At 45.4% G+C, this 19,691-nt stretch overlaps 1 protein-coding gene across 1 annotated transcript in view; it reads left to right on the top strand.

The window, feature by feature from the left end:
- Nucleotides 1–19,691, top strand: part of BORCS6 (BLOC-1 related complex subunit 6) — a 42,168-nt gene that overhangs the window by 1,487 nt on the left and 20,990 nt on the right. Inside the window, exons 2-3 of the mRNA XM_033926004.1 lie at nucleotides 1,051–1,199; nucleotides 11,903–11,986. Of these exons, the coding sequence (XP_033781895.1) occupies nucleotides 1,051–1,199; nucleotides 11,903–11,986 (233 nt within the window). The remainder of the gene's footprint in view (nucleotides 1–1,050; nucleotides 1,200–11,902; nucleotides 11,987–19,691) is intronic.

Here is a 19,691-nt window from a genome sequence, read left to right as displayed (position 1 = left end):
GCCTGTACCAATACAAATTTCTTGTAGTCCACCAAGTTGTGCATAGCGATGGGAACCACAGGACATCCACAGTATTGGTGACAAAAGATCCATTTATGCCAGGGATGGATCCAAACTGACCAGGGATAATGGAAGTAGGGGTATCAGTTAAATAGATTCTGATATTTGAGAAAACAACTTACTTAACTGGTACTTGTTTGCTTAAGCTTTTACTTAATATGAAATATTAATAAAAATATATTTTTCCCAATTATAAGATTGTTCAAATACAGATTGGATATGGGCATGGTGAGGGGACAGTATGAATTTCTGTGTATTGTATATACTCAAATATAAACAGAGTCTTCAAGTTCTTCTCCTTCTCTGCCGCCACCCTCCCCCCCCCCCCCCGAAATGGCATCATTCTTTTCCTTCCCTGGACTAGATGAGGACCCCCCCCCCCTGTGATCTAGTAGCATGTTAGGGCAGGAGCAATTCCCACTTTGCTCTCTCCACAGTCAAAATGGCTGCTGAAAATGGCGATGGCAAGCAAAATGTCATTTCAGGGGCTGTGGTTAGTGGCAGAGAGAGGGAATGCCTGACATCTCAGGAAAGGTAAGGGGAGGAATGGTAGAATATAAACCCTCAGTTTATATTCAAGTTGCTATATTTCCCTAAAAAGGGGGCAAAATGCTATCTTGGTTTATATCCATGTTTGCTTATTTTAGGTATTTCTATACCACCTATCAAAGTTATCAAAGCGGTTTACAAACAGCTACTCAAGCGTTTTCCGTATCTGTTGCAATCTGTCTTATGTACCTAAATGGTATATTCTTCTTTCATTCCATCTCTACTTGTTTTGTCATGATTATTTGTTATACCTATTTGCAACTTTTGTCTTCACTGCTAGAGAAGGTGAATGCATTATTCATGCCCCTTTTTTTCTTTTAAACTTTGTTGAATAAAAAGTACGGGGCTTTATCAGAAAATAATTTCAGGTTAGCTTTTGGCTAAAGTAGATGATGTTACAAGAAATAGTTGTAAGCCTAGTTGCCCTGTTTTGTTTTTCAGCTGAAAATTCTGTTCGATTTCTACAAAGACATAAGGCTGACATTCCTCCCATAGACCCTGAAGTACTAAAAGACTTGGAACAACATACTGAGGATATAGCTCATAAAGTCAATCAAATGATGAAAAGTGTCAACGGGACTATCCAGAATGTGAGTCACAGTGAATTTCTGTCATGGGGTGGGTGACCCCTTATTTTCTCTCTGCCACTAAATCTTGTGATGCTATAATTATGTTATTCTTACCAACCCAATGGAAGTTTAAAAGAATTATAACTAGGGCTGTACATTGATTAATTGCATGACCTAAATGTAAAAGAGTTGAAAGAAATTTAGCATGTACAGCACTACTAAAAATGAAATCTGGTGATTTTATTTTTATAATCATCTTTCCTTCCCTTCCCTCAGCTTCAAGGGTGCCATATCCCTTCTGTCCCCGGGTTGTGTCTGAATTAGAGAATGACACAGTGGCTGTTACCCGCAGCTAGCCGTGGGAAACCCATCAAAACGCTGGGGGGGAAGTGCTCACTGCGGGTACGGGTACAAGGCCAACCACTGCCCTGTGGAGTTAAGAGAGTGAACGCACGCAGTCACCGATCGTGCGTGGCCCCCTCCTTTTTACCTACCGGCCGCATCTTATCTCCCTCCCCCTTACCTTCATGGCACGTTTTTCTTTACAGTGTTCAAGCCGCCAGAGTCTGCCTGAAATCGCGTTTGTCTGCGGGCAGAAGCTTCCCCTCTGACGCAACCGGAAGTTGCATCAAAGGAGAAGTTTCCGCCTGCAGACGCACGCGACTTCAGGCAGACTCCGGCAGCTTGAACATTGTAAAGAAGAACGTGCCACGAAAGTAAGAGGGAGGGATATGCTCGGACCACGTGAGGGGTGCTGAAGGGCAGTGGAAAGGAGCAGACGCTGAAGGGGGGTGGCGAGAGGGAAGAGTGGTGGTGGAAAGGAGGGGAACAGAGAGTGGGGAGTAGACGCTGGAAGGGAAGAAGACAGAGATGCCAGATTATGGGGGGAGCGGAGGGAAGAAGATGGGTGCCAGACCAATTGGGGGGGGTGAAGGGAAATACACAGTAACAGAGCAAATGGAAGACGCAGAGAGAAGACAGACAGTGGATGGAAGGAATTGAATGAGAAGATAAGGAAAGCAGAAACCAGACAACAAAGATAGGGAAAAAAATGTATTTTCTTTTTTTTGCTTTAGGATAAAGTAGTATATTAGTTGTGTTTATAAAAATTTGTAAACAAAGCCCTGCCAGCTGAACATCTTTCTCTAGTTCAGCAGCCAGAACTTTGATTTGTAAAGAAGGAATAAGCTAAATATTACATTACATTAGTGATTTTTATTCCGCCATTACCTTGCGGTTCAAGGCGGATTACAGAAGAGGATTTCTGGACATGTCCAGAGGTGTTACAGAGTAGAGCGAGTTGCTTCAGAGGATTTAAATGTTTCATACAGTGTTAGTTAGTCTTCATGGATTTCTTGAATAGCAGGGGTTTTATTTCTTTTCTGAAAGTTTTGTAGTCTGGGGTCGCAATTAGTAGATTGGAGTGTTGCCTGTGTGGCTAGAAGGCCATCGTACAGTTTCTTCCATTTGATGTCTCTGATTGGAGGGTATGTGAATGGTGTCTGGGTTCTCCTGTGTCTGATTGTGGTAGTTTGGATTAGGCGGTTGTTCAAGTAGGCTGGGCTGTCACCATTTATGGATTTAAATAATGGACAGTAGAATTTAAATAGTATTCTTGCTTGAATTGGGAGCCAGTGTGAGTCGAGGTATGCCTCGGTGATGTGGTCTTGTTTTCTTAGTGAATAGATTAGTCTCAGGGCTGTGTTTTGTACTGTTTGTAGTTGTTTTATCATTGTTGCGGGGCAGGAGAGATAGAGGATGTTGCAGTAGTCGAGGAGACCTAGGACTAGGGACTGGACCATGAGCTGGAATTGTTTTCTGTCAAAGAATTTTCGAACTTGCCTTAGGTTTCTCATGACAGAGAATGATTTCTGTATTGTTGTGATTGAGTTTATTACTAGGTTTGTTAAGGTTGGGGTTTTATTTTTTCCGAGAAGTATGAATTTTGTTTTGTCTGGGTTCAGTTTTAGTTTGTGGTCTTTCATCCATGTTGCCAATGTTTCTAGAGTTCTGTGTAGTGTGTCTGTCATGGTGGGCATTGGCTGATCAAAAGGAAGGAGAATGGTGAAGTCGTCTGCATAGCTATAGGAGGTTAAGCCAATTTTGTCTAAGGCAGGTGCCGAGGGATGCAATGTAGAGATTGAAGAGTGTTGGGGATAATGGCGATCCTTGGGGTACGCCACAGGGGTTGGACCATGGTTCCGGTTTTTCTTTGTTTGATTTACTCTGTAGGTCCTGGATTGTAGGAATCCTTGAAACCTTGTGTGTACTTTGCCTGTGATTCCTATTCTATCTAGTATTTGTAGCAGGATGTTGTAGTCTACCAGGTCAAATGCTGCGGTGAGATCTAGTTGTATAATCAGCATTTTTCTGCCTGTGCTGAGGTGTTGTCTAGCTGTGTCCAGAAGGGAGCTTAGTAGTGTCTCAGTGCTGAAGTTGGTTCTGAATCCAGACTGTGTAGGATGCAGCAAATTGTGGATTTCTAGGTAGTTGGTAAGGAGTTTAGCTACGAGTCCTTCCATTAGCTTGACATATAGTGGAATTGAGGCTATGGGTATGTACATTACATTACATTACATTAGTGATTTCTATTCCGCTTGTACCTTGCGGTTCAAAGCGGATTACATAAGAAGAAGCTGGACATTTCCAGGAGGGTACGTGACATTTAGGGTAAGACATAGTTACAGAATGAGTATAGACTTGGTAACATTGGATGAGAGCAGTTATATTACATTACATATCAAATCTTTTTCCAGGCGTTGGTAGGTAATAAATCGGTAGGAAGAATTAGTTTTTTTTTTTGTTTTTTTTTAATTATTTTTTTTTTTGGTCGGTTGAGGATATGGTGTCAGGGAGTGGGTAACCTGGTCGGTGTATGTGGAAGAGGAGATTAGGTGTTTTGAATATGCTTTTTGAAAAGTAGCGTTTTGAGTTCTTTGCGGAATGCTTTGAAGTCAGATGTTGAGGTTAACAATCTGGTTATGGAGGGTTCGAGTTTTGCTGCATGCGTTGCTATGAGGTTATCATAAAGCTTTGTACGATGAGTGCCGTTGAGTGGTGGGTATGAGAATGGTGTCAGTGTTCTTCTTATTCTGGGTGGAAGGTTTCGGTGTAGGCGATCGATTAGATAGGCAGGTGCTGTACCGTTGAGTACTTTGAAGATTAGACAGTATAGTTTGAATTGGATTCTGGCTCTGATCGGTAGCCAATGTGAGTCTAGGTAGGCGTTAGTTATGTGGTCATATTTTCCGAGGGAATAGATTAGTCTGAGAGCCGTGTTCTGAATGGTCTGTAGTTTTTTGATCATTTTTGTAGGACATGGTAGATATAGGATATTGCAGTAGTCCACAAGTCCTAGTACCAGGGATTGAACAATGATCCTGTAGTGTTCTTTGTCGAAGAATTTCCTTATTTTTCGTAAGTTGCGCATTGTGAAGAATGCTTTTTGGGTAGTTTTGTTGATTTGAGTCTGCATAGTGCAGCATCTATCTATCAGCACTCCCAGGATTTTGAGGGAGGTCTGGATTGGGTATTTGGTAGTTTTGATTTCCAGGTCTGTTATGGATGGGATTTTGTCCGTTTCAAGCATTAAGAATTTGGTTTTGTCCGAGTTTAGTTTTAATTTGTGGTTTGTCATCCATTTTTCTACTTCGTCCAGTATTGTTTCCAAGTGTCCAGTAGCGGAGTTGTCTTGGGTTTCAAAGGGGAGGAGGATAGTTATGTCGTCTGCGTAACTGAAGGATGTTACATTTAGGTTGTCTAGAGTGGTACCAAGTGAAGAGATGTAGAGGTTGAATAGAATGGGTGAAAGTGGAGAGCCCTGAGGGACTCCACATGGATTAGACCATGTGTTGGATTTCTTATCGTATGTAGTTGGATGGTTGATCCTTTTGGGTCTTTCAAGATCGGGATGACGATGATTTTGGAAAAGTCTTGTGGGAAAAGGCCATCTGTGAGTATGGTTTGTATCCATTGCATGAGGAGAGTGCGGAATTTTAGGCTGGAGGTTTTTAATAGGTATGGAGGGAATTGGTTGAGGTCGCAAGCTGCGTGGCTATATTTTTTATAGAGTTTGTTAAGGTCGGACTATTGTATTGTGGAGAAGTGGGACCAGGTTCTATCTGCTGCTGCAGCTGATTCTTTTTCTGTGGGGGGTATTGTGATCTCTTCTAGGTGAGTTGGGGTTCCTGCAAAGTTTGTCCTGGCAGTTGTAATTTTGTTTTTAAAGTATTCAGCTAAAAGGGTGGCTGAAGGGGGAGGGTTGTAGGGTTTGGTGTCTGTGAGTTCTTTTAGTAGTTGGAATAGTTTTTTTGTGTCTTGGGCTTCTATGCCTATTTGGTTTGTATAGTATGTCTTTCTTTTTTCTTTTAGTTGTAGTTTGTATTGTTGGTATAGTTTTTTTTCCACGCTGCTCTTATGTGTTCTTGGTTACTTTTTCTCCATTTTCTTTCTAGTGGTCTGCATTGTCTTTTGAGTAGGAGTAGTTCGTTGTCGAACCATTTGTCTTGATCGTCTGCTGATTCTGGTTTTTGTTTGTATTGGGGCTAGTTCGTCTAGGGTATTTGTACTTGTATTGCACTATTGTGAGATGAAGTCTTTGGGGTCACATTCTTGGTTGTAGCGTCTGTTTTATTCCAGAATTTGGAGGGGTTGATATATGTACGTGATTTGTAGGTTAAGCTTTGGGATTTTGGTTTGGTTTTGCCTTTGGCCCAGTTGATATTGAAGGTGTATGTGTAATGGTCTGAACAGATGGATCTGGACCATTTTCCATTTGAGGTTTGAATCTCTAGTAGAATGGGCTGTTGGGTCATGAAGGCTGCAATGTCTAGTTGGTGACCTTTCTCGTGTATGGTTTGTGGGTCTAAGATCTTGTGGGTTAAGGCTTTGAGGTAAGATAGTAGGTTTTCTACTTGCTTAGAGGTATGGTCTTTGAGATGGAGGTTTAGATCTCCTAGGATTAGGTTGTAAGTGGCCGTTAGTAAGTTTTGGTATATAAAATCTTCGAACTCTGGTCTTGCTGTGTTCCAATTCCCTGGTGTAATGTAGCAGAGCATGCAGGTTATGGATCCTTTTAGTGTAGTGCGTGAAAGTTGGGGTGGACGTTTTGTCTAGTATGTTTAAGTTTAGGGAGTTTCTGACTAAGATGCCTAGACCTCCTCCTCTTTTCCCTGCTGACCACTGTTATCTTGTATCCCTTTGGGCAAACTTCTGTTATCCTGGGGTCTGAGTCTGAGGTTTGCCAGGTTTCAGTGAGGAAGAGGCAGTCTAGATTTTTGGTTTTTATCCAGTCTTTTATGTGTTCTGTCTTTGGGCCTAGAACTCTGATGTTTATGTAGGCACTGAGGCTTGTATGGATGCTGCGGGACAGTAGTCACGGGGACAAATTTTTTCCCTGTGTCATTCTCTAGTATGATTTCAAGAAAGTGTGGGATAGGCACAAGGGATCTCTTAGAGCAGTGTCATAGAAACATAGAAATAGACAGCAGATAAGGGCCACGGCCCATCTAGTCTGCCCACCCCAATGACCCTCCCCTACCTTTCTCTGTGAATAGATCCCACATGTCCATCCCATTTCGCCTTAAAATCAGGCACGCTGCTGGCCTCAATAACCTGAAGTGGAAGACTATTCCAGCGATCAACCACCCTTTCAGTGAAAAAGAATTTCCTGGTGTCCCCGTGAAGTTTCCCACCCCTGATTTTTCACGGATGCCCCCTTGTTGCCGCAGGGACCCTTGAAAAAGAAGATATCTTCCTCCATCTTGATGCGGCCCGTGAGATACTTGAATGTCTCGATCATGTCACCCCTCTCTCTGCGTTCCTCGAGTGAGAACAGCTGCAACTTATCCAGCCGTTCCTCGTACGAGAGATCCTTGAGTCCCGAGACCATCCGGGTGGCCATTCTCTGGACCGACTCCAGTCTCAGCACATCCTTACGGTAATGCAGCCTCCAGAATTGCATACAGTATTCCAGGTGGGGCCTCACCATGGATCTGCAAACTTTCTCAAACCACGGCACACTAAAGGTAGTGTCCGCGGTTCAAGGCACCCAGAAATGCGCAGATGTCGCCGTGATGTCATCATATTGATGGCTGCCCTGAGACACCAGTGGGGGATACTAATAGGGAAGAGGGCTGGAGGGATGCTTGTGCCCACTGATTGCCTATGGGATGTGCCTCTTGCCTCAGGATCAAAAAGACAACACCAGTCACTTTAGCCCAACAACCGATGGCATAAACCAGTTGAGCTTCATGAGTTTTCAGGCAAAAATCTCCACTCCCTGTAAAGAGTGCTAGACCAAATATAATGGCTAAAAACCAGGCAACTCGCAACTGGTTTGCCTCGAGGATAATACAGCCACAATGCAAGGAAATCCCTCAAATTAGGCACAGCAAAAACAGTTGATAATGTAAGGACTTATCTATTTCCCGACATGACTTCAACACCATACAGAAACTCAGTCCAAATGCTTGTATGGGAACCTGTCGTCCTATGAACCCGACTGGGAAAATTTCCAAATTTCGTTGGATCGCTGCTTCAGGAGTGTAGCAATATCTAGCAAAGTACTTTCAACTGTAATCCACAGGGACGTAATCCAAAAGGGCTTTCCAAAAAATGGCGCTCCAACATATTTAAGGTCTGAAGGAGCAATACGATTGTCACGGAATGAGTTTTCACAAGTACATTACATTACTTTGCGGTTCAAGGCGGATTACATAAAAATTGAATAAGGTAGTAAGAAGTATTTAGGGAATAGTTTGAACATTTTCTGGTTTGCTGATGAGTAGTTGGTATTGCAAGGAGGAGTTCAGAGTATGTTTGGTTGTATTATATTGGTTTTATGTATTTTTTTGAAGAGTAGGGTTTTTGTTTCTTTTTTGAAGGTTTTGTAGTGAAAGTACAAAGGTTTCTGCAATTTTCGTAATAGAGGTGTTATTATGGAATAAATTGACAGGGCCATTGAGAGCACTTCTGGATTTACAAAAGTAAGAAAATATTTAAAACGACTTGTAGAGACGTTTAAATGAAAGAATTAATATTTTATGGAGATATTAACATTATTAGATGGGGAAGTGTTTAGATGAATGAATTTAATTGTATGGAGATGTTACTTGTATGTATGTCTTATTATGATTGTACTGTTGTAAGCCGCTTAGGTATAAGCGGGTAAGAAATCTTTTAAATAGGTCTCGTCCAGATCACGCCCCAGAGATGTGTTACAGGTTGGTGCAACCGTTGTCCCTGATGAACATGATACATCAGACACCAAGTTTCTAAGGTTTATTTTTTTGCGCCTCTAACAACATGGAAATGGTAGAGGAAAAAGCAACATAAGATCCCAAAGGCCTCTCCATTTATACAGATGGTGGGCAATGCAGATTTCTTGCCGGAATTTTGGGAGATTTTGTTTCAGATGTGGAGGCAGAGGGGTTGTAGTGCTTTACACCACTTGCAAGAGGTAAGGGGAGGATCTTTCCCTTCATTTGCTCAAGTTCAAGCAAAATGGGACATCCCCAAATAAGACATTATTGTCACTCCTTGCAGACCTAGTGGTGAGAGAAGTGGGCCAGTGGCATCTTGGATGTACAAATCCTATCTCCCCTCAGCCGTCTCTTTTCAAAGCTGAAGAGTCCTAACCGTTTTAGTCTTTCCTCATACGAGAGGAGTTCCATCCCCTTTACCATCTTGGTCGCTCTTCTTTGAGCCTTTTCTAGTGCCGCTATATCTTTCTTGAGATAAAGAGACCAGAATTGAACGCAGTACTCTAGATGAGGTTGCACCATTGAGCGATACAGGAGCATTTTAACATTCTTAGTCTTGTTAACCATCCCTTTTTAAATAATTCCTAGCATCCTGTTTGCTTTTTTGGCTGCCGCTGTACATTGGGCGGAAGGTTTCATCGTATTAAACTAAACAAAAAATTAATTTTAGGTCTTCAGCCAAAAAGGTGCTCGATTCAGTTTACAATAATGTAAGTATTGTACATAAATATAGAAGAATGTAATCTCGAATGACTTAGTTTCCAAAGTGTTTAGTAAACAAGAAAGTTTTCAAAGCTTTCCGAAATAAAATGAAGGGGTCTAGACTTCTAAGTGAAAGTGGTAACTCATTCCAGAGCTCAGTTAGCTTGAAAATGAAAGAGTGGCTGAATCTCTGGAAAGTTCTATTTTTACCTCTAAGGAAAGCCGCTCAGCGCCGAGAAGCAGCACCAAATCGTGCTGCTACTTGTGCTGCTCAACTGAAGAAACTGGATCTGCGCAGACGGTTAGCAGCAGTGCAGGAGTTTGGAAAGCTTGTTCCTGCCCGCTGCACCTCCACCAGGGATTGGCAGAGGTATGAGGATAGGGCAGGAAGGGAGGGTGCAGAGTCTGACAGAAGAAGGAAGGGTGCTGGGTGCAGTGCTTGGCAGGAAGGGAGCTGGGTGCAGATCCTGACGGGAGGGAGGGAAGGAAGGGAGCTGGTGTAGATCCTGGCGGGAGGGAGGGAAGGAAGGGTGCTGGGTGCAGTGCTTGGAAGGGAGGGGCTGGGTGCAGAGCTGGGCAGGGCATTTGAATATTAAGCCGCCTGAGTTATATTTGAATCAACCATTTTTCCTCTTTTTGGGGGGGAAGGGGGTCTTGACTTTTATTCGGATTGACTTATATTCGAGTATATAAATTCGAGTATATATATATTTGAGTACACATCTCCTATACGATCATAACTATGATACAGTTAAGTTACTTCCCTTTTGCAATCCAATGTCTTAGATGTAAAACTACAGTTGGAAATATGTCAACACACTCACCATATCTACTAATTTGTAAGCAAAAACACAAACCAGGTAAACAGAAGACAAAGTTGAAAAACCCATTAGAATTTAACCCCCACTTCTTTAGAATTAGTTTTCATTTAACTACCATTTATCACGTTGCGCTTTACATGGTCATTGTATTATTGTATTTGTCTATTGTACTATTGTATTAGTTTATTTATTTAATTATTTATTCATTAGGTTGGTCTTCAGGGAGTGAATGTATTTATTGTGCCTTTACCACCCCTTTCCCTTGGTGTATAAGTCTGATTTTTCATTGGGAGTGTGATTTTACCTACACGCTTATTAGTTTCTTTATGGACTGCATGATGTATGAGGCAATTCTCATTTAGACTATGGTCTGGTGCTGGTCACTTTTTGAGATATCGCCTGAGCCAGAGGTTTACGTTGATGTATCATGATGAATAATGATGTCCATTATTTAAAAGCCTTTTTTACTTTATCAGACTCTTTATCCCAGGGACTAGGCGTGCTAGCCAATTTCTTAGTGGTGTTACATGTAGACAAAGACAGCTCCTTGTGCTAAAAACTGCTGTCGCGGTTGAGTAAAAATGGAGGGGGTATATTTGTCTATTCTTGTATGGTCTTACTGAGGTGACAGTTCATAGAGTCATCTGCCTTGACCTCTTTGAAAAAAACTCGGAATATAAATGATAATTAACATTTTCTCTGCATAGAGTGTGCTTTGTGGTTTTTAAAAATTTTATTGTTGGTAGATCATTTTGACTTGGTCATTTTAAAAGTAGCTCACAAGCCCAAAAAGTGTGGGCACCCCTAATGTAGTATATCTATACTTTTAGAAAGCTTTTGACAGAGTTCCTCATGAGATACTCCTGAGAAAATTAAAAAGTCATGGAATAGGAGGCAATGTTCTGTTGTAGATTAGGAACTGGTTATTGGACAGAATGGATAAGAGTGAATAGTGGAGTGCCACGGGGATCTGTATTGGGATTGGTGCTATTTAACATATTTATAAATGATCTGGAACTTGGAACGACAAGTGGGGTAGCTAAATTTTCAGAAGCCTAAGAGAACACAAAACTATTTAAGGTTGTCAAAACACATGCAGACTGTGAAAAATTGCAGCAGGGCCTTAGGAAACTGGAAGGCTGGGCATCCAAATGGCAGATGAAATTTAATATGGACAAATGCAAAAGATGCACATTGGGAAGAATAATTCGAATCATAGTTATCAGACGCTGGAGTCCAGGAAAGAGATCTGGGTGTCATTGTAGACAGTATCCTGAAATCTGGCCAAAAAAGCAAACAGGATGCTAGGAATTCCTATGCCCTTCCGCACCATAGAAGTGATAAATAGAAGGAGTAGGAGTAGTAAATAAGACCCAAAATATTATAATGCCTCTATCGCTCCAGGTGCGACCTTACCTTGAGTATTGCGTTTAGTTCGGGTCGCTGAATTAGATAAAGTTCAAAGAAGAGCGCTCAAAATGATAAAGGGGATGGAACTCCTCCCGTATGAGGATAGGGCTTTTCATCTTGGGAAAGAGACAGCTGAGGAGGATATAAAGTCCTGGCTGCTGTGTTTTAGTGTGTTTTCAATGTACGCTCACCTGTGAGAACATCTGTTCTACATTTGCTTGATATTTCTTTATTTCAATTTTCTACACCATTCTCTCAGAATAGTTTACATGAATTTATTCAGGCACTCAAGTATTTTTCCCTTTCTGTCCCGACGGACTCACAGTCTACCTAATGTACCTGGGGGGCAATGGGGGGATTAAGTGACGTACCCAGGGTCACAAGGAGCAGCGTGGGTTTGAACCCACAACCTCAGGGTGCTGAGGCTGTAGCTTTAACCACTGTTATTGGCCAGATGTGTATTTGTGTTGAGGCGTGACCTGCCAAGTATATTATTTTCTTACCATTTGAATGTACTTTTCCTTTGTAGATGACAGCGCTCAGTGTTGGCTATATTCAGACTTACAGAGATTCAGTGGATGGTCTTGGAGAATCTGTAGACATGAGTATCAAAGTAAGAGACGCCACTAAAAAGTTAATGATGATTTCTGTTTGCAGACATGCGCTCCAAGTACTGTTAATGAAAATCAAACTAAGTGGCACCTTCTGCAATCTGAGGAAGGAACACAGCTGGGACACACTGTTGGAGCTTATGCTGTTGCATTTCCCGTTCCCCTTAGAGCCACAATTGGGGTTTTTAAAAAAATGTGTTTATGCACTGATTAATGTGATTGATCTTGCTATTAAAAATTTTAATCACTTAATTGTGATTAAGATTTTATGATGCACAAACCTAATTTTTATGCTGACAAAGTTACCATTATCTGCCGTCATAGCCTGTCCCAACGATCAACTTCCCTGATGGTGTAGCATCTCTCCTTAGAGTTGTGCTTGGTGTGGTCTTATTTGGACACTGACCACCAGACTCCCACAGTGGGTGTCCATGCACACATCCCCAGCTGTAAACAGACAGACATTATTTTCTGTATACAGTTATGGTAAATATATTGATGCGTTGCTCTATGGTGCAGACAGAGGACTTAAATAGGTGACTCAAAGCCTGGTGTCATCAAGAAGGCTTTAGGTACATAGGTGGATGGGGAAATAACATAGAAAGACAAGAGACCATATTGTAATGATGGAGACTGAACTCTGAGGACTTTGTTAGAGATCAGACTCCACAGATGACCGTTGAAGGGAGGAATGCTAGCCTAGTGTCTAACCCTCAGTAAGTCTGATACGTAATTTGCATTTCATTACTTGCTAAGACTCCAAAACAAAATAAAGCATACAAATTACCTTAAGGCTCTCTATACCACTCTACCTAGTACCTTAACAGGATTTGATTAAGCAGCTCAATAATAGGATGCAAGATGGGAGCTATCCATCTTTTGTACCGAATGTCACATGTATGATTATCTCCCAGTTGGTGAAAAATGATATGTTTGCTGGCTGTAAAGAGCTCCAGGCTCTCGGAGAACGAGTCTGTTGCTTTGAGGCTAGAGCTGCAAACTTGGAAGAGCCGAGGGAGATAGAGAGGTACATAGAGGAGACCTACAAAGATGTTGTAGAGAAGTCCTACTTCCAGTCTGGCAGCCCCTGTGCTGGCTTGGAGGAAGGAGGTCTCCTAAATGGAGAATATCACCTTGGTGATGCCGGAAATAATCCTGTAGCCAGGACCTGCCCACCAAGAGATGCAGATGCAATATCCTCTTGCACCGAGGATCTATTTCCAGAGGCTTTAGCCCAGAAGGGCGGAGTTAGGACAGTCATTGTAGTGGGAGATTCAATCATTAGGCATGTAGATAGCTGGGCAGCTGGTGGGCGTGAAGATTGCCTGGTCACTTGCCTAACTGGTGTGAAGGTGGCTGTCCTCATGTGTCACTTAGGTAAGATATTAGATAGTGCTGGGGAAGCCAAATTTAGGCTCTTAGGTAGAAAGCTAAAATTCAGATCCTCCAGGGTAGCATTTTCAGAAATGCACCCCGTTCCATGCGCAGGATCCAAGAGGCAGGCAGAGCTCTGAAGTATCGATACGTAGTTGAGACAATGGTACAGGGTTGATTTATTAGGAACTGGGCTACATTCTGGGAAAGTGGGAGCCTATTCCGAAAGGATGGACTCCACCTTTACTGAGATGAAACCAGGCTGAACATAAGAATTGCCGCTGCTGGGTCAGACAGGTGGTCCATTGTGTCCAGCTTTTAAACTAAGATTGGGAGGGGGGGTTAAGCCAACAGTTGCCCAGGAGCAGATGGTTCGGTGTTGAATCAGAACATTTAGGGAGGTTTCAAAAATGGTGAAAGAAAGCCAAGAGTTCTTAAGATGGAAGCAGAGTAAAGATGTGACATTATTCCTGTCATCTTCTCAGCAGCCTGTAGATATAAGGAAAACCCACAATTTGAAGTGTCTATATACAAATGCTAGAAGTCTAAAGAATAAAGTAGGAGAGTTAAGAATATATAGCACTGAATGATGAGGTAGATAGAATAGGCATCTCGGAGACCTGGTGGAAGGAGGACAATCAGTGGGACGCTGTGTTACCTGGGTACAGATTATAGATCAAATTGGAGAGAGAGGGGGTTGCGCTCTATGTGCCAGATGCCGAGGAGCGAAGAAGCAGGGATCATCCTAGTCAGGTGCAATGGACAGTGTGAGCATTTAGTTTCAAGAACGCTTAAGTCTTTGCTGTATTACTGACTTGGTGAACTATACTGTCCCTTTTCAAGTGCAAGTTGCCTGAGTGATTCATCTAAATAGCTTTATTTGAACACTTTTGAAATGACAGTGCCTCAGAGTTAGAGTGGAATTTTTTTCCTAAAACCCACGAAGCATAACTACTACTACTACTATTAATTATTTCTATAGCGCTACCAGACGTACACATCACTGTACAGAGTCACAAAGAGTAAGAAAACAGTTCCTGATTGAAAGAGCTTACAATTTAAACAGGCAACTGAGGTTGTTTCTCCACTCCCTATTTCTTTTTTTTTTTTATGGATGTATAGGCATCTGCTAGGAGCACTTTTTGTAAGTTATTTTTTGGAGCAGGCTACTTCTTAAATTATATTGATTTCAACTACCCCAACATTGACTGGATAAATGTTACATCAGGAAGTGCTAGGGAGGTAAAATTCCTAGATGTCATAAATGACTGCTGCTTGGAGCAACTAGTCCAGGAACCGACAAGAGGGGGAGCTATCTTAGATTTGGTCCTTAGTGGAATGCAGGACATAGTATGAATAATACTTTTAAAACTAATAGGAGGAAATATTTTTTCACTCGGAGAATAGTTAAGCTCTGGCATGCATTGCCAGAGGATGTGGTAAGAGCGGTTAATGTAGCTGGTTTTAAAAAAATGTTTGGACAAGTTACTGGAGGAAAAGTCCACTGCTTATCCTGGATCGGTGGCATGGAATATTGCTACTATTTGGGTTTTTGCCAGGTACTTTTGACTTGGATTGGCCTTCGTGAAGATGGGATATTGGGCTAGATCAGGGGTGTCAGAGTCCCTCCGTGAGGGCTGCAATCCAGTCGGGTTTTCAGGATTTCCCCAATGAATATGCATGAGATCTATTTGCATGCACTGTTTTCATTGTATGCTAATAGACCTCATGCATACTCATTGGGGAAATCCTAAAAACCCGACTAGATTGCGGCCCTCAAGGAGGGACTTTGACACCTTTGAGCTAGATGGCCAATTGGTCTGTCCAATATGGCTATTTTTATGTTCTTACATAGAAACATGATAGCAGATAAAGGCCAAATGGCCCATCCAGTCTGCCCCTCCGCAGTAACCATTATCCCTTCCTCTTTCTAAGAGATCCCACGTGTCTATCCCAGGCTTTCTTGAAATAAGACAGTCTTGTCTCCACCACCTCTATGGGAGACTGTTCTACGCATCTACCACCCTTTCTGTAAAAAAGTATTTCCTTAGATTACTCTGTAGCCTATCACCTCTTAACTTCATCCTATGCCCTCTTAGTCCAGAGCTTCCTTTCAAATGAAAGAGACTCGATTCATGCGCATTTACATGATGTAGGTATTTAATTGTCTCTGTCATATCTCCCCTCTCCCACCTTCCCTCCAAAGTATACAGATTGAGATCTTTAAAGTCTGTCCTCATATGCCTTATGATGAAGACCACGCACCAGTTTAGTAGCCTTCCTCTGGAGCGATTCCATCCTTTTTATCTTTTTGAAGGTGCAGCTTCCAGAATTGTAGAAGGTAGGGGTGGTGTATGTATGAAGGACAATTATGGCGACCACCCCCAGCAAAAGGCAAGATGTGATGGTAGTAAAGACAGCAACATATTCAATATTAGCAACTCACTTCTTAGCAATGCAACAAGAAGGAAAACTAAACAAAAAACTATACATAAAATGAGTTTCTTTAGCACTCTCCAGACCAGTAGAGGTTAACTTTACGAATGGGTATATATCTAATCATGACCAGCAGGTGGAGACTGAAAACAAAACTTTGGGACAGTATATCCTAGCCCCTCCTCTCTATTTCCCTCAGTCTTCTTTCAGTCTCCAGCAGGTGTTGAGTGATCTGTACCCATCTCCCTTGGTAGGGCTGTTGGAATTTGTTTAGGGGGTTTATTGTCCCTGTTTTTAGCCGGACGGAGCTTGGGCGGACTCTGTTTGGGGGTTCGTCCGACCTCGGGGGTGTCAAACCCGGCGGGTCACGAGCGGGGTCCCTCCCCCCACTTCCTCCACCTCCCCACATTTTTTTAGAGGAGCCTCAGCAGTAAGCCTTGCCCCCTAAGTCAAGCAAGGCATATTGCTTCGAGAGCCTGTGGAGTCTGTTCTGTAAAAAAAAAAAAAAAAAATCCTGAGGTAGTGCTGGTCTGAAGGGTTGTTTCCCTTTAAGAAAACTGTATTTTACTGTATTTTTTCATGTAACCGGCACTTTTTTCTAGCTAGGTCGCGTCTGGAGCAATTGTGCCCTTCTCCGGGGGAGTAGGACACAAATTTAGTCCAGCCGCGAGGCACTCGCGGCCGGCCTGAACTCGGCGGTTTGGGTCGGTGAGGTGGTGGAGCTCCGTCGGCAGCGGCTGCAGGCGCCCAGAGCTCCCCGCCGATGGTGCCTCGTGAGTCGGCTTGGAGCAGTGGGGAAGCCCGGTCTTCCACAACCGCCCACGGAGGGATTCCCCGAAGGATTCCCTCTCAGCTGATTTTTTGACAGCTGATGCCGGCTTGCCTGCTTTAGCGGCTGAGACTATTCAGGTTTCTCAGCCGCTTCAGGCTATGGAGGGAGCTTTTTTGGCGGGAAAACCGCCATCTTCTCTGTCTGGCCCCTCCATTTTGTCTTCCACCTCAGGTGACCTTCCCCCTGTTTTGACTATGCAGGGGCAAGGTTCTGCTGGGTCCCCTGCTGTGGCAGGGAGTCCCTTGGGACCCTCGGGGGGTTTTTCTCCTGAATTTTTCTTTTCTTTATGCAGAGCCTATTTTCAGGCGGCTGGGGGTCCCGGTTGCGCCCAGGGGGTTTCGGGGGGTGGGTTTTCCTCCGCGCTCCCTGCGGCTTTGCCTCTTTCGTCTGGCGTGACGTCCCCTCCGCCGCCTCCCTTGTCCAAGCGTCCGCGGGTGTCGTGGGACGAGAATTTGTGGTCGGAGGAACGGGTCGGTTTGGAGGAGGACCTGGACCCTTCTGAGGAGTTCCAGGACTCTCTGGAGGGGACGGAAGCTGGCGGCGGGTTGTCGGATTTCCCGTTCTCCAGTGACGAGGCGTCCGTGGTGCGCCTTTTTCAGAAAGATGAGCTGCCTGACCTTATTCAACAGGTTTCTTCGGTTTTGCGTTTTGAGGACGCGCCGCCGGAGACTCCGCGTGTGGGGGACCCCCTGTTACGGGGGATCCGTTCCGTTTCCCGCTCTTTTCCTATGCATCAGGATATTCGGGATATTATTCTGGAGCAGTGGAAAACGCCGGAGACGCCGTTTCGGCTGGCGCGCAGCATGGCTCGCCTGTATCCCGTTCCTGAAGGGGTTCGGGCTACGTTAGCTTCGCCAGTCGTGGATGCGGTGGTCTCGGCAATTTCCAAGCGGCATACCGTGCCTGTTGAGGGCGGTTCTGCCTTGCGGGACCCTGAGGAGCGCAAATTGGAGAGCATCCTTAAGCAAAATTTTCAGGTCTCTGCCTTTGGGGTCCAGGCGGCTATTTGTGGGGGACTGGTCGCTCGCGCCGTGTTTCGGTGGGCGGAGCGGGTCTTGGATCGAGAGTCTGACGACTGGTCTCTGGTGGATCAGGAGGTTGCGAAGATTGAGATGGCGGCCTCATTCCTCTCAGATGCTCTATATGACTTGGGGCGGATCTCGGCTAAGTCTATGGCTTTTGGCGTGGCCGCAAGGCGTGTGTTGTGGCTGCGCGCTTGGGCGGCGGATGCTGCGTCCAAAGCTAAGCTTACTAAATTTCCCTTTCGGGGGTCGTTTTTGTTTGGAGAGGACTTGGATAAGTTGATTCAGACTCTGTCGGACTCGAAAGTTCCCCGTCTGCCGGAGGACCGTGCCCGCCCGGCGTCTCGGGGGGGTGCGGCCCGGGGGCGTTTGCGGGATTTTCGCAAGTATCGCCCTGGGCGTGGGGCTGCTTCTTTCCAGTCTCCGGGATTTTCCCGGGGTCGGTTCTTCCAGCGCATGCAGCCCTTTCGGGGGGCCCGTCGGGGGGCAGGGAATCCCTCCGCCGGTTCCCCCGCTTCCCGTCCTGCACAATGACGCCTTGCCGGCGCCCCCTTTGGTTCCGGTGGGGGCCCGGCTGTGCGAATTTTTCCCCAAATGGGCCGAGATCACGTCCGATCAGTGGGTCCTGGAGGTGGTGCGGGACGGTTATGCCCTGGAGTTCGCCCGCTCTCTGCCGGATTTTTTCCTCGCTTCTCCGTGTCAGACTCCGGGGAAGACGCAGGCTTTTCGCCAGACCCTTCAGCGCTTGCTAGATCTCAGGGCAGTTGTTCCGGTGCCCCCTCCGGAGTGGGGCACGGGCAGGTACTCCATTTACTTTGTGGTGCCCAAGAAGGAGGGGACCTTTCGGCCCATCCTCGATTTAAAAGGGGTCAACAGGGCTCTCAAGATTCCCTCTTTCCGTATGGAAACTCTGCGGTCGGTCATTCTGGCGGTTCAGCCGGGGGAGTTTCTCACTTCTCTCGATCTGACGGAGGCCTACTTGCATGTTCCCATTCGGGCCTCTCATCAGCGTTTCCTGCGCTTTGCGATCTTGGGTCGGCACTTTCAGTTCTGTGCGCTTCCCTTTGGGCTGGCCACGGCTCCTCGGACGTTCACCAAGGTGATGGTGGTCGTCGCGGCAGCCTTGCGGTCGGAGGGCATCCTGGTACACCCCTACCTGGACGACTGGTTAATTCGGGCAAAGTCGTTGCAGGAAAGCTCCCGGGATACTGCTCGGGTGGTGGAGTTTCTCCGGTCGCTGGGCTGGGTGGTCAACCTTTCCAAGAGTCGGTTGGTCCCGGCTCAGCGTCTGGAGTACCTAGGGGTGCTGTTCGACACCTCCTTGGGGAAGGTCTTCCTCCCAGAGGGCCGGGTGAGCAAATTGCAATCTCAGATTCGCCTGCTTTTGGCGTCCCGGTGTCCTCGGGCGCGAGATTTCCTCCAGGTCTTGGGGTCGATGGCGGCGTCCCTGGACGTGGTGAGGTGGGCGCGGGCCCACATGCGTCCTCTCCAGTATGCTCTGCTCCGGAGGTGGTCTCCCCAGGGGCACGGGATGGATGTTCCGGTTCCCCTGCGAGGCTTGGCGCGCTGCAGTCTGCGTTGGTGGCTCCAGACCCCTCACCTAGTTCAGGGGGTGGGTCTGGATCTCCCGCAGTGGACGGTGCTCCTGACGGATGCGAGTCTCCTGGGTTGGGGGGCTCAGTGTTTGGGTCACTCAGCTCAGGGCACCTGGTCCGCGGAGGAGGCCGCCTGGTCGATCAACGTGTTGGAGACCAGAGCGGTCCGTCTGGCGCTGTTGGCTTTCCACTCCCTGTTGCTGGGCAAGTCGGTCAGAGTGCTGTCGGACAATGCCACGGCGGTGGCTTATGTCAATCGTCAGGGGGGCACCAAGAGCACTCAGGTGGCGCAGGAGGCGGCTCTGCTCATGGTTTGGGCGGAATCCCATCTGCTGGACCTCTCGGCCTCTCATATAGCCGGAGTAGAAAATGTTCAGGCAGACTTCCTCAGTCGTCACTTCCTAGATCCAGGAGAGTGGTGTCTCGGCGCCGAGGCGTTTCAGTTGAT

The sequence above is a fragment of the Geotrypetes seraphini genome, chromosome 17, assembly GCF_902459505.1.
Source record: "Geotrypetes seraphini chromosome 17, aGeoSer1.1, whole genome shotgun sequence".
Taxonomy (NCBI): Eukaryota; Metazoa; Chordata; class Amphibia; order Gymnophiona; family Dermophiidae; genus Geotrypetes; species Geotrypetes seraphini.
Note: the sequence above shows the minus strand (reverse complement) of the source record. Positions and strands in the feature narration are given on the sequence as shown.